The sequence below is a fragment of the Gigantopelta aegis genome, chromosome 10 (genome assembly GCF_016097555.1).
Source record: "Gigantopelta aegis isolate Gae_Host chromosome 10, Gae_host_genome, whole genome shotgun sequence".
In the NCBI taxonomy this organism is placed as follows: Eukaryota; Metazoa; Mollusca; class Gastropoda; order Neomphalida; family Peltospiridae; genus Gigantopelta; species Gigantopelta aegis.
In genome coordinates this window covers 49,013,308-49,025,092 of record NC_054708.1, presented here as the reverse complement: position 1 = coordinate 49,025,092, position 11,785 = coordinate 49,013,308, and the positions used below count along the sequence as shown (strand labels likewise).

The window sequence follows — 11,785 nt, the reverse complement described above, 5'->3', positions numbered from 1 at the left end:
AACCCAGTGTCAAAAGCTGACGATCATGTGGAAATGGTTATTTGCACATTTTTTTTTTCTGATTTAACTCATTCAAGGTCAAGATGACCTCTTTGTATGCTACAAATAAAATAAAAACATATTAACCCTAAATATTATACCAGTTATTTACATTTAACAAATAATTTCATCAAAACCTTATATGAAGGTCTTTTCTGGAATTGGCATCCTGTCTATAATAATACAATACCTTAAAAACTCTTGTCGCCAAGCGACCCTGAATTTCTGCAATGGGTATCGTGGATCCAATGGGCTGGACGCAGCCTATGACGGCTAGAGTCGGTCTGGCCAGGTCGGGCGGGAACATATACATGAAGAGCTCCACCCTGTTGCTCCACCCTGTTGTCCTGGATGTCGATCACCGACTTGTCGACGAACGGGAACCCGATCACGTAGCCCGTGGCGAGGATCACGGCGTCGATGTCGTCCTCCGACGTGCCGTCCACGAACTCCAGCCCAGTCCCCGTGAAGCGCTTCACGTCTGCTTTGACGGTGAGCGTCCCGGACAGGATCCTGTTGGCCAGCTCGTTGTTGACCATCGGGTGCTGGGAGAACACCTCGTGCTTCGGTTCCAGGCAGTACAGCCTGTGTTCGAACCGGCTGTTGATCTGTTTCTTCACCGTTTTGTTCAACATGGAGAAAGGCATGATGGTCTTCATGTAATTCGTCATCCGGGTTGCGACCACCATGTCCACGGGAACGCCATTCGATCCTACCCGGTTAAACACCCAGCTGCCTCGCCTGGTACTCAGAAAAACCTGAAGAAAAAAACAACAGCTTAGTACGACGACCTCAAACCAGTCGATGCTGCAGAAGAAAAAAAGGCTAACGTTCCCAAACTCATTTGTATGTGCATGTGTGGTGTAGTATGTGTGTAGGGTACGTATACATGTGTGCGTGCGTGCGTTTGTTTGTGCGTGCGTTCGTGTGTGTATGCGCGCGCGTTCGTTCGTGCGTTTGTGTGTTCGTGCGCGCGCTCGGTGTGTGTGCGCGTGTGTTCGTGCGTGTGTGTGTGTGTGTGTGTGTGTGTGTGTGTGTGTATGTGATGGAAGGGAGGGGGTAATCTGCACTATTCTAAAGTACATTAACATTCATTAAAATTATTTCCAGCAATCTTCCCCAGAAAAACACATCCGACCTATAATATTATCTATATAGTATATATCCCACTAAAAAGAAATGAATAGGTGTTTGTCGAGTGCGCACCCCCATCACCCTTCCCGCGGATTACAATTATGAATCGCGCCCAAGAGGTATTCCGATGAACTCTTAAACTTATTAGTAATGAATTTAGACGATATTTCATTCATTTCAACTTATTTTTGTGCTCATATCCAATTAAGGTTCAAGCACGCTGCCCTGGGCACACACCTCAACTATCTGGGCTGTCTGTCCAGGTCAATGGGTAAGTTATTATTATGGCCTTACACCTACCCACTGAGCCCTTAAGAACTCGCTCTGGGTTGAAGCCGGTACCGGGCTGTGAACCCTATACCTACCAGCCTGTAGTCTGATGGCGGGATTTAACTCAGTTGGTTGAGAGCCTGCCTGAGGTACTTGCGTTGCAGGATCGAACCACCTCAGTGAATCCGTTCAACTGATTGTAAAAGAGAGAGAGAGAGAGAGAGAGAGAGAGAGAGAGAGAGAGAGAGAGAGAGAGAGAGAGAGAGAGAGAGAGAGAGAGAGGTGGGGGGGAGGCAGGCTGTCACAAACATAGGCCTGGATACATGACAGATATTCAGTAGATCAGTAGGTAGGTAGCCCCCTCTCCCCTACAGGTCCGTGGGAACCCAGTGTAGTTTACAGACGATCCAACTTGAGGGCGATAATGTACATGTCCCCCCACCCTGTTCTATGCAAATAAAGATAAACTACCGTATCTGGCTTGTATCCCCAACTTCAGATATTGTTCCTATGGGGTTGAGATAGGTAGGCAGACAGAAACACAAATACACATAGCTGAAAACAGTGCTTTAATGTTACAGTGGTAGCAACCTACAGGGGAAATCCTTTTTATCGTAATTTGTCCTACTCTTATATAGATAAAAGTAAAAATATTACTTAGGCCCCCCCTCCCCAACTACGTAGGCTGTGACCCCCCCCCCCCCCCACACACACACTTACGGTTGTGCCCCCGCCCCACTATGGAGGCAGTGACACAAGATATTGTTTCCCTCCCCCACTACAGAGACTGCCCCCCCCCCCCGTAGACATCGTTCATACGGTCCAGAAACACCCCCACCACCCAATAATGCGCAAAGATGTAATTTCAAGAATTATTTTCATTTGTTTTATTCAAAGACAACAAAAAACATAATTGTACTATTTCTATTTAATAACTAATTTAGTTAAAATAGGTCTTTCTTAAATACAATAGTGTATTTCTGTTTAATAAAGGAAAGTTGTCAAAATAGGTCAACCATATGAATATTTTAACCAACTTAAAAAAAATTGTGTTTTTGTTTTTAAATTGAGGACAAATGGCTGAAAAGGGCGCCGCGAGTTTGAGCGATTTGTATTACATTAATGTCATTTATGAATATACACATGTTTTTACATGCCAAACCACTGTTTAATTTCAACTGATAACACACATACAGTGACGGACGAGCGCTCAGAGTCTGTCTTTAATAGCGATAAAACCACATTCATCAGTAGGTTAACTTCAGTCAACATCATTTAGTCTCCAACTGTCGATATCCGTGGAGTGGATATATACTTCGATGAGAAACAGGATGATTGATATGGATATGGAATTGGATATGGATATATAATATTCTTATTATCGTTGATATTACTATAATAATTATTAGTAGCAGAAGTAATATTAATACGATTATGTATTTTAATTCGTTTTTCATTTCTGCATTCTCAATTTCTGCATAGTTTTATGGTATAAAGTAATATTTTATTTTTGATACCTGTATTAGAATGTTTTGTGTGTTTGATAATCCTATTAAGGCTATATGGCGATATATTTTAACACTGCACCGTTTTATGTCCATTGTCATTTGACATATTTAATAAACAATTAAAGCGACAGACCCTAGTTTTTAAACACTACGACGTATTGTCTTTACTATTAAAGCCGTTTTTGATCATTTAAATTAGAAGTACTTCCATTTTATTATTTAGAATATTCATTTTCGTACACCTGAAGTGGTTCTGGTCATCTAGGTTTTTGTAATACCCCAAAATGCATTTCTCATAATTCTAAAAACGCACGTTCGTCTGAGAAGTAATGGTTGTCAAGACAAGCTCTAGTTATTTTTAATAGTTATAATCGGTATTTCCTCGTTTAAACATCACATATTTTAGTTTCTCTCTGTTATAACTTTATCCAAATGTGTTTCAGATTTAGTGTCCAATTCCACGTGCTGAAACACGGTTCTGCGCCTTTAACTCATTATATTAACCATGTGAATGATGTTGCGAACAACAAGTTCCGAAAAGAAACATATACAACATCGCCAAGATGACGACCATGATGATGAGCTTGGTGGGCAGAGAACTCTTGCAGGTTTCCGGACCTTCCGGCAGTGTCTTGGTTTGCAAAGGGTGGCGCATCCGCTCCCATGACGTCAGGATTACGTCGCGTGCACCGGACCACTCCCCCGGGCCGGTCAGTCTGTACTGGGCCGGTATACAGGGTCCAAACCAACATTTCAGGGCCAACTTAGGATCAGACATTAGCATACTTACTGCAAATAAAGAAAGAAAAACAAAAACGGACGTTTCAATATAAGTTATTGATTTTTATTAGATTAAGCAGATATAGCTACTTATAATAATAGTTATTTTGGTTATCACTATTGTGCTAAAGAAGTCTGACTTTTTTCTTCTGTTTTTTAACTAGTATCAGATCTTATTTCGACTCCATCTCCACCTTTTATTGCTAACAGTTATTCCGAATGCATTTCAGCTTGCTTGGCACTGTCAAAGATACGTCAGTGCTGTTTCGACTGATCGAACTGGAGTCATCTGGACCGCGATGATATTAGCTTTGAAGGAAATGTTATTTAACGACGCACTCAACACATTTTATTTACGGTTATATGGCGTCTGACATATGCTTAAAGACTACACATATATTGAGAGAGGAAATCCGCTGTCGCCACTTCATGTGCGATTAGCAGCAAGGGATTTTTTTTACATGTGCTATCCTGTTTGTGGAATTGTGGATATAAAAGGTCCTTTGATACCAATGGAAAAATATTACGGGTTTTCTGTCTTAAGACTAATATTACCAAATGTTTGACATCCAATAGCCGATGATTGGTAAATCAATGTGATATAGTAGTGTTGTTAAACAAAACAACCTTTTTGTCAGTGCATACAATGGGTTAATTTAATTGTATAAAGCTTCTTGCATTCCTTGTATCAGCGAAGTAGTATTTTACACGACTAAATGTCTTTGAGGAGATCGTCTGGACCCTCCAATAAATAGACCAGAACGGCTTTGGGGTTTTGTTTTAATTATCATACTCGTTATACTCGTATTATTCATATAGGATTTATTTTCCATCCATTTCATTTCATTTCAACTTTTTTTCGTGTTTATATCCAATTAAGTTTCAAGCACGCTGTTCTGGGCACACACCTCAGCTATCTGGGCTGTCTGTCCAAGACAGAGGGTTAGTTGTTAGTGAGAGAGAAGAGGGTGTAGTGGTATTACACCTACCCATTGAGTCGTTAAAACTCGCTCTGGGTGTGAGCCGGTACGGGGCTGTGAACCCTGTACCTACCAGCCTTGTGCCACGACGCCACCGAGGCCGGTCATTTTATTTTCCATCCATTAAAATACATAAGAGAACCTCACTGTAGCACTGAGTAGACTGGTCTACTTACACACGTTTGGCTTGCAGCCGATCAGTTCCGCCAGCTGGTCCATGAAGTCCACGAACCCCACCTGGATCGTGTGCCGCTGAGTCTGGACAAAACGCTTCGCCATCTTAGCCTCTTTCTCTCGTATGTCTTGCCACATGACGGACTTTTCAGGAAGTATTATGTCACCCTGTGCAAACGATACGACAGTGGAGAATTACCCGATTAAAGCTTATTTCCTCAGTTTAGACATAATTACACAGGCGACTACCGACTGGAAGTAAGGGATCAATTATAAGTACTTTACCATAGGCAGGTTGGAACATACCACAACCTTTAATATACCAGTCGTGGGAGTCTTGATTAAGACAGGGAAGTATCCAACTGATCCACCAATGGTGATCGATCCTACAACCCACTGCACCTGTAGATAGTGTTCTACCACTGAGCTACACCCTGACTCTAATGCCAGTAACATATTGTTTTAATGTTTAATATTGTAACACACATATTATGAGACTCGCACTTAAATTCTCAAATCCTATTAATAAAATGTTTAAATTCCCAAATCTATATTAGTGGTGTAACAATACATCGAACTATCGATATATTGCGATAGTCAGTGCTTCGATAGCAATGCATCGATAATTAATTCAACTATCGATAACTATCGCAATTGTGTGCTCAACTATCGATACTTTCGATAGTATGCATAGTGAAATATGGTCTACGACCGACGCATGATTGCACTACCTAGTGGCATTATTACAAATGACTAAATACAAACACAAACATACGTACATACGCAAGCACACGTACGCACACACACTCACAAACACGCACATACATACAATATATAGATATTCATACATCAATACATATATTACACATGCATACATACATGCATACATACATACATATTGTATGTTGCCCGTTTCGGTGAGGTTCCTGTTTATACATTTGAATATTTATTTTACGAATTTGACTTTTGCATGGGGAAAGTAAATAAATGCCTGTCATATTTACAGAAATGTTTGTAAAAATAAAGTTAAAACGAGCAAAGAAAGCAAGATTGAACTTTACCCACTCGTAAATACGGCACATTTCTTAATATCGTTTTTCTATGATTTTCAAAGGCTGTAATTTGAAAGAAAACTTAATTTTAAAAACTATTTCTGTCTGTTGTCAGCTGTACTGGTATCTGGTTATGGATGTCACCTGATTGTCACGGCGTCTGCAGGTAAAACTCTCGTTACAAATACCAAAACTATATGGTCCTTATATGTTTTAACACAAGACTTCTTTCTCGATATCTGTTTATATATTTATTAAAACTCAGAATGCAGCTTATATTTTTAACCAAACAATAGTTTACAATTATAACCATTCATTTGCTCACCTTATAACACGATTGCAAGACATCATAATTGTTATATTCGTTTTCCTAAAATGTTGTCTGTTAACACTGGTTCTCGAGGGCTTCATTTTGTAATTTGCCTTAAAATATTGTTTTATAAATGCTTATAAGTGCATGTTTTGTTGAACAACATACAGGTTTTGATAAAAAAAAACTGAACAAATTTTGTGTTGGAAAGTTTTTGCTGTAAGCTATATCCCTAAACGTATCACCCACCGAAACAGGTTACGTAGTTAACAATATATACTGCTGATGCATGCTACAGTTTTTGACGCACATGCAGTAAATTTAGCTACTTAGCGGCCAGTTTAGTGCTTAAGTGAAGTGTAGAAATACTAATAAAAAGGTAGGTATTTTAATAACAACCGTCTCTTTATAAATATTGATATGCTTTCAGACCGAATGCTTATGCTCACCGAAACTGGTCCACCCATGATAAATAGTTTTGAGAAATACTATTCATATTATTGTTATCAAGCGATTTAAGAATTCACAATACTATTGCAATAGTACTATCACTATTGCAATACTATCATAATAGTAGTTTAACTATCGCAATACTATTGCAATAGTAAAACTGACCGCAATAGTCACCCCTAATCTATATGGAATATACAAGATAGCAGATGCATATGCCAACAATGTGTTTTGATAGATTATTCGAAAGAAAAAAAAGAACCTTAAAAACTCTTGCTGCTAAGCGACACTGTAGTTCAGCTATGGGCATAATGGCCCCATTTGGTTGGATGCATCCGATCACCGCCAACGTTGGTTTTGCGAGATCTGGTGGAAACATGTACTTGAACAGCTCAATCCTGTTCATCTTTACATCGATCACAGACTTGTCTATGAAAGGAAAACCGAACTTGTATCCTGTCGCGAGGATGACAACGTCGATGTTGTCCTCGGAGGTTCCATCCACAAACTCTAGTCCCGTGTTCGTGAATCTCTTGACGTCTGCTTTGATCGTCAGAGTTCCTGACAAGATTCTGTTTGGAAGATCGTCGTTGAGCATCACGTGTTGGGCAGATACGTTGTACGAGGGTTCCAGGCAGTAGAGTCGGTGGTCGAATCGAGAGTTCAGCTTCTTCCTGACTTCATTCTCGAGAAAGGATGTTGGCAAATGGTTAATCATACAATTATACATCCGGGTGTTGAACACCATGTCTAGTGGAAGGCCTTTGTCAAAAACTCTATTGAACACCCAGCTGCCTCGTCTTGTACTCAAGAAAACCTAAAGGACAACAAACAAAATATTGAATAAAGTGAAGGTTTTGACTCATTTACGTTATGATTGTAGATAATATGAATAAATAAAACTTAAAGGGACATTCCTGAGTTTGCTGCAATTTTTAAGATGTTATCGACTTTTTAACGATTGTAATTACATATCAAATATATTTTCCTGCATGACATATTGGTGGCTGTATATTTAACGTGTTTCTTATCGTTCTAATATTTGTACTAGGTTAAATTTCATTTTATTTCCTAAAACATATTTCCGTACATACGAAATTATTTGAAGATAAAATTCAATTTGGGCTTCTTACAAATATTAAGACACCAGAAACACATTGAATATACAGACGCTGATATTTTAAACAAGAAAATATATTTAATATATAAGTTTAATCGGAGAAATATTTTATTAGTCGGAAACATCTTACAATGCAACAAACTCAGGAATGTCCCTTTAAGACATTTAAAAACCTTTTGGTGAAATATTAATGTTGATATGTTGTGTAGATATTACCAGACCAGGAAAGGAGAGAAAAGGAATATTAAAATTGTGTTATATGACATCTCGGCACATGTTTAAACTATGGCTATTTGGTGACTAGCATATGGGTATTTTGAAGCTGTCAAGAAAAAGAGAGAAAATCCGCGTCAGCTACTTAAGCTACTTCTACCGATTAAGCAGAAAGGGATATTTTATATGCACTTTCCAAAATTCAAGACAGTACATAATATAACTGTTCATGTACCAGTTGCGAAGCACTGGTTGGGACTGGATATAAAACTGAGTCCATATTAGGGGATCGTTCCTGCAACCCATCGCACCTCAGGGGAGCAATTTTGTTTTCTGTTCTAACACCAATACATGTTTAATTTGCGTTAATCATGCAAAATAAACTGAACGACAAAACCGTAAAGGGACATTCCTGAGTTTGCTGCATTGTAAGATGTTTCCGACTAATAAAATATTTCTACATCCTTTCTGCACCGCTCAAAGAGGACTGCCACTCCCAGACTAGTTTACTAAATCAAAACTAGTAAAGGACAGGGCTAATTAGAATAAATATAGCTGTGAAGACATGCACTCACGAGTCACTGTCAAAACAGTGCTAATAGCAGGTGTTCGCGAAATGTGAGCATATTCTGACCCACCGGTGGCATCCGTCATAGCTGCCAAGTCCGTCATTTTATCTAAAATGATGAAAATGTGTGCACGTTTCACCAAAGAGATGCACTTGTAAGTTCAAAATATGGAATAGCATCATCCATAATTTTGGCTAGTGACGCATCGTAGTTAGTAGATATAGTCTACCATGTAAAATATGAAGGCCCTCAGGAATTCCTGGATAACATAACCATGATGGAACAACTTCTGTGCCATATTCTGATACAGAAGTCGCTGTTTGAGATCTGCATACAATGAACTGGTCGATCTTTTGGTTTGACACTCTCAAAAGATTCGTAGGTCGTCACAATTATACGTGTGTTCGTTTCGACCAATGAAAAGTCTTTTTATGAAAATTATTGTTATAACGCATGATTGTGATTACAAAATTTACAATCAATAAATTTTCGCCATAACTGTGTATGTGTTTTGATTGGGGTTGGTGTTGTGGAGGAGTTTTTATGGGTTTTTACTTGTGGGTTTGTTTGTTTGATGGAAAATGTTGATAGGATATATTTTGTTCCACCATATTAAATATAGAGGGGCGAGACACAGCCCAGATGTAAAGCGCTTGCTTGATGCGCGGTCGGTTTGGGATCGATCCCCGTCAGTGGGCCCATTGGACTATTTCTCGCTCCAGCCAGTGCATCACGACTGGTACATCAAAGGCCGTGGTATGTGCTATGCTGTCTATGGGATGGTGCATATAAAAGATCCCTTGCTGCTAATCGGAAAGAGTAGCCCATGAAGTTGCGACAGCGGGTTTTCTCCCTCAATATATGTGTGGTCATTAACCTATATGCCCGACGCCATATAACAGTAAATAAAATGTGGTTGTGTGCGTCGTTAAATAAACCATTTCCTTTCTACCATATTAAATATAAGCCAGGCATACTAAAATGCAAATAGTGAGATAGTCCTACCTTAGAACACCTACTAAGCTCAACAGCCACATCTCCCCCTGAGTTGCCGATACCAATAACGACAATCCTCTTCCCTTCAAACCCCCGACTGTCCTTGTAGTTGTGAGAATGGAGTATTCTCCCCTGAAACTCTTCTTGACCTGCAAACTTGGGTTCGTGTTTTGCCGCGTGATGGCCCGTGCAGACGAGAACGCCGTCAAACACGTGCTTTGTTACCTCATTTGTCACGTGGTCTCGAACGTCAACTTTCCATTGGCCAGTCTTCTCAAAATCGGAAGATGGTTTTACATGCAAGACCTCTGTATTATATTTAATGTACTGCTGAAGTCCAAACTGATCCATATACAACTTGAAATACTCCCAAACCTAGAGGTGAATATAAAAAAAACAGACCATTATTATTCAATATCTAGTCCATTGAAAATACCTGATGGTTAATAATGTGCTGGTCGTACCAATTCTTTCACTTTGCTTCTTCGGCGATTCAGGTGTGAATTTCGGAGGGGCGAAAGCTACCCCTTTCCGTACTTTGTCCATATTATTTAGAATGTTAAAGGGACATTCCTGAGTTTGCTGCATTTTTAAAGATGTTATCGACTAACAGAGACTTTTTAACGATTGAAATTACATATCAAACATATGTTTGTGCATAAACTATTACTAGCTGTATATCAAACATGTTTCTGATAGTTCTAATATTTGTACTAGGTTAAATTTCATTTATTTCCTAAATTGGTTTTTCGTACGTACGAAATTATTTGAAGACAAAATCCAATTTGGGCTTATTACAAATATTAAGAAGGCCAGAAACACATTGAATATACAGACACTGCTATTCTAAACAAGAAAATATATTTAATATGTAAGTTTAATCGTAGAAATATTTTGTTTGTTGGATACATCTAACAATGCAGCAAACTCAGGAATGTCCCTTTAATATGTAATTATATGTAGTTCTCCCAATCTGAAGATACTACCCCCACACCACCATTGAAAATCAAATTAATATGTAGTCGCTATCATTATTCCGACGGTCTATGATGTGTGTGCGTGTGTGTTTGTGTGTTTGAGAGAGAGAGAGAGAGAGAGAGAGAGAGAGAGAGAGAGAGAGAGAGAGAGAGAGAGAGAGAGAGAGAGAGAGAGAGAGAGAGAGAGAGAGAGAGAGAGATGGTCTTGTTCCTTCTTTATTTTTTTGGGGTAGGGGGTCTGTTTTCTTGTTTTTTATGATAATTGTTGTTTATTTTCGGGAGATGGGTGGATGGAGTTCGGTGATGACTGTGATTGGGTAGGTAGATGTTTGGAAGGTGTTTTAATATTTTCTTAGTAGCTTTTAGTTTCTTTATTAGATACATTATCAACATATAAACAAACCTATGTAACTTATAACGCGAAGAATTGATAAATAAGTTTTACCTTTTCGTTGTGCATAAAGTTGGGGTACTCTTTGGGTATGGGGAAATCGCTGTAGCACATCATCTCCTTGCTCGTGTTTATTATAGTTGACCGCATCACGCAACCCAAATTGTCCCTCACTTTTTCAGTAAAGTGCCATAATCCACCGATCTCGTCCGTCCGTTCAAAACAAACAGGTTCCAAATTCTCGTCAACGCAACACTTGATTGCTGTCAGTCCGCAGCAGCCTCCCCCAATCACTGCAATTCTCTTACCCATCGCCTAGTTCCAAAATGTCGGCGTTTGATTAGGTGTTTGTTCTTAGTTGCCTTACTTTTGTCGCAAACAAACCGAGAGTTACCACGCCTACGTTCAGCCAATTGATTTTTGCTAAACGTTTGCAAACTATTTCGACTGGTTCCCAAAATGGTCATTCGGTTTAAACTTTAATGTGTACATAAATAAACACCAGTCTAGCAAGTGTGAGCGACAAAAAAAAACAGCTGGCTGAACGTACCCATGGAGACATTCGAGCACGACAGATATCAAATGATCCGCACAGACTGGGTTGGAGGCCTAAATGGGGATGTATACATTTAACTTTACGATACGGAGTCGTAGACAATAACAGTTTAGGGAACGACAAAGTAACAGTGTAACTTTCTATCAAATTATTATATTGAAATTCAGAATGCTAATGTCAGGGTTGGTTAGTTCACTTACCGTACATCTAACAAAAAATGCGATTGGCAACGAACGACGCGATGACTTATTGAAAGTGCACTGTAT

At 39.2% G+C, this 11,785-nt stretch overlaps 2 protein-coding genes across 2 annotated transcripts in view; both read right to left on the bottom strand.

Annotated features, from left to right (window-relative positions):
- LOC121383665 (flavin-containing monooxygenase 5-like) overlaps nucleotides 1–728 on the bottom strand; it is a 5,204-nt gene extending 4,476 nt beyond the window's left edge. The window contains exons 1-2 of the mRNA XM_041513759.1: nucleotides 406–728; nucleotides 230–371 (exon numbers count right to left, since the gene is read on the bottom strand). Coding sequence (XP_041369693.1) covers nucleotides 230–371; nucleotides 406–728 — 465 coding nt within the window. The remainder of the gene's footprint in view (nucleotides 1–229; nucleotides 372–405) is intronic.
- A 2,464-nt stretch (nucleotides 729–3,192) lies between these two features.
- On the bottom strand, nucleotides 3,193–11,352 carry LOC121383996 (flavin-containing monooxygenase 5-like). The gene is made up of 5 exons (XM_041514133.1): nucleotides 11,018–11,352; nucleotides 9,605–9,970; nucleotides 6,960–7,514; nucleotides 4,888–5,053; nucleotides 3,193–3,740 (listed from the first exon to the last, which is right to left on the bottom strand). Exons 1-5 carry the CDS (start codon nucleotides 11,273–11,275, stop codon nucleotides 3,451–3,453), a joined length of 1,635 nt encoding a protein of 544 aa, XP_041370067.1. The 5' UTR covers nucleotides 11,276–11,352; the 3' UTR covers nucleotides 3,193–3,450.
- Between the last annotated feature and the right edge of the window lie 433 nt (nucleotides 11,353–11,785).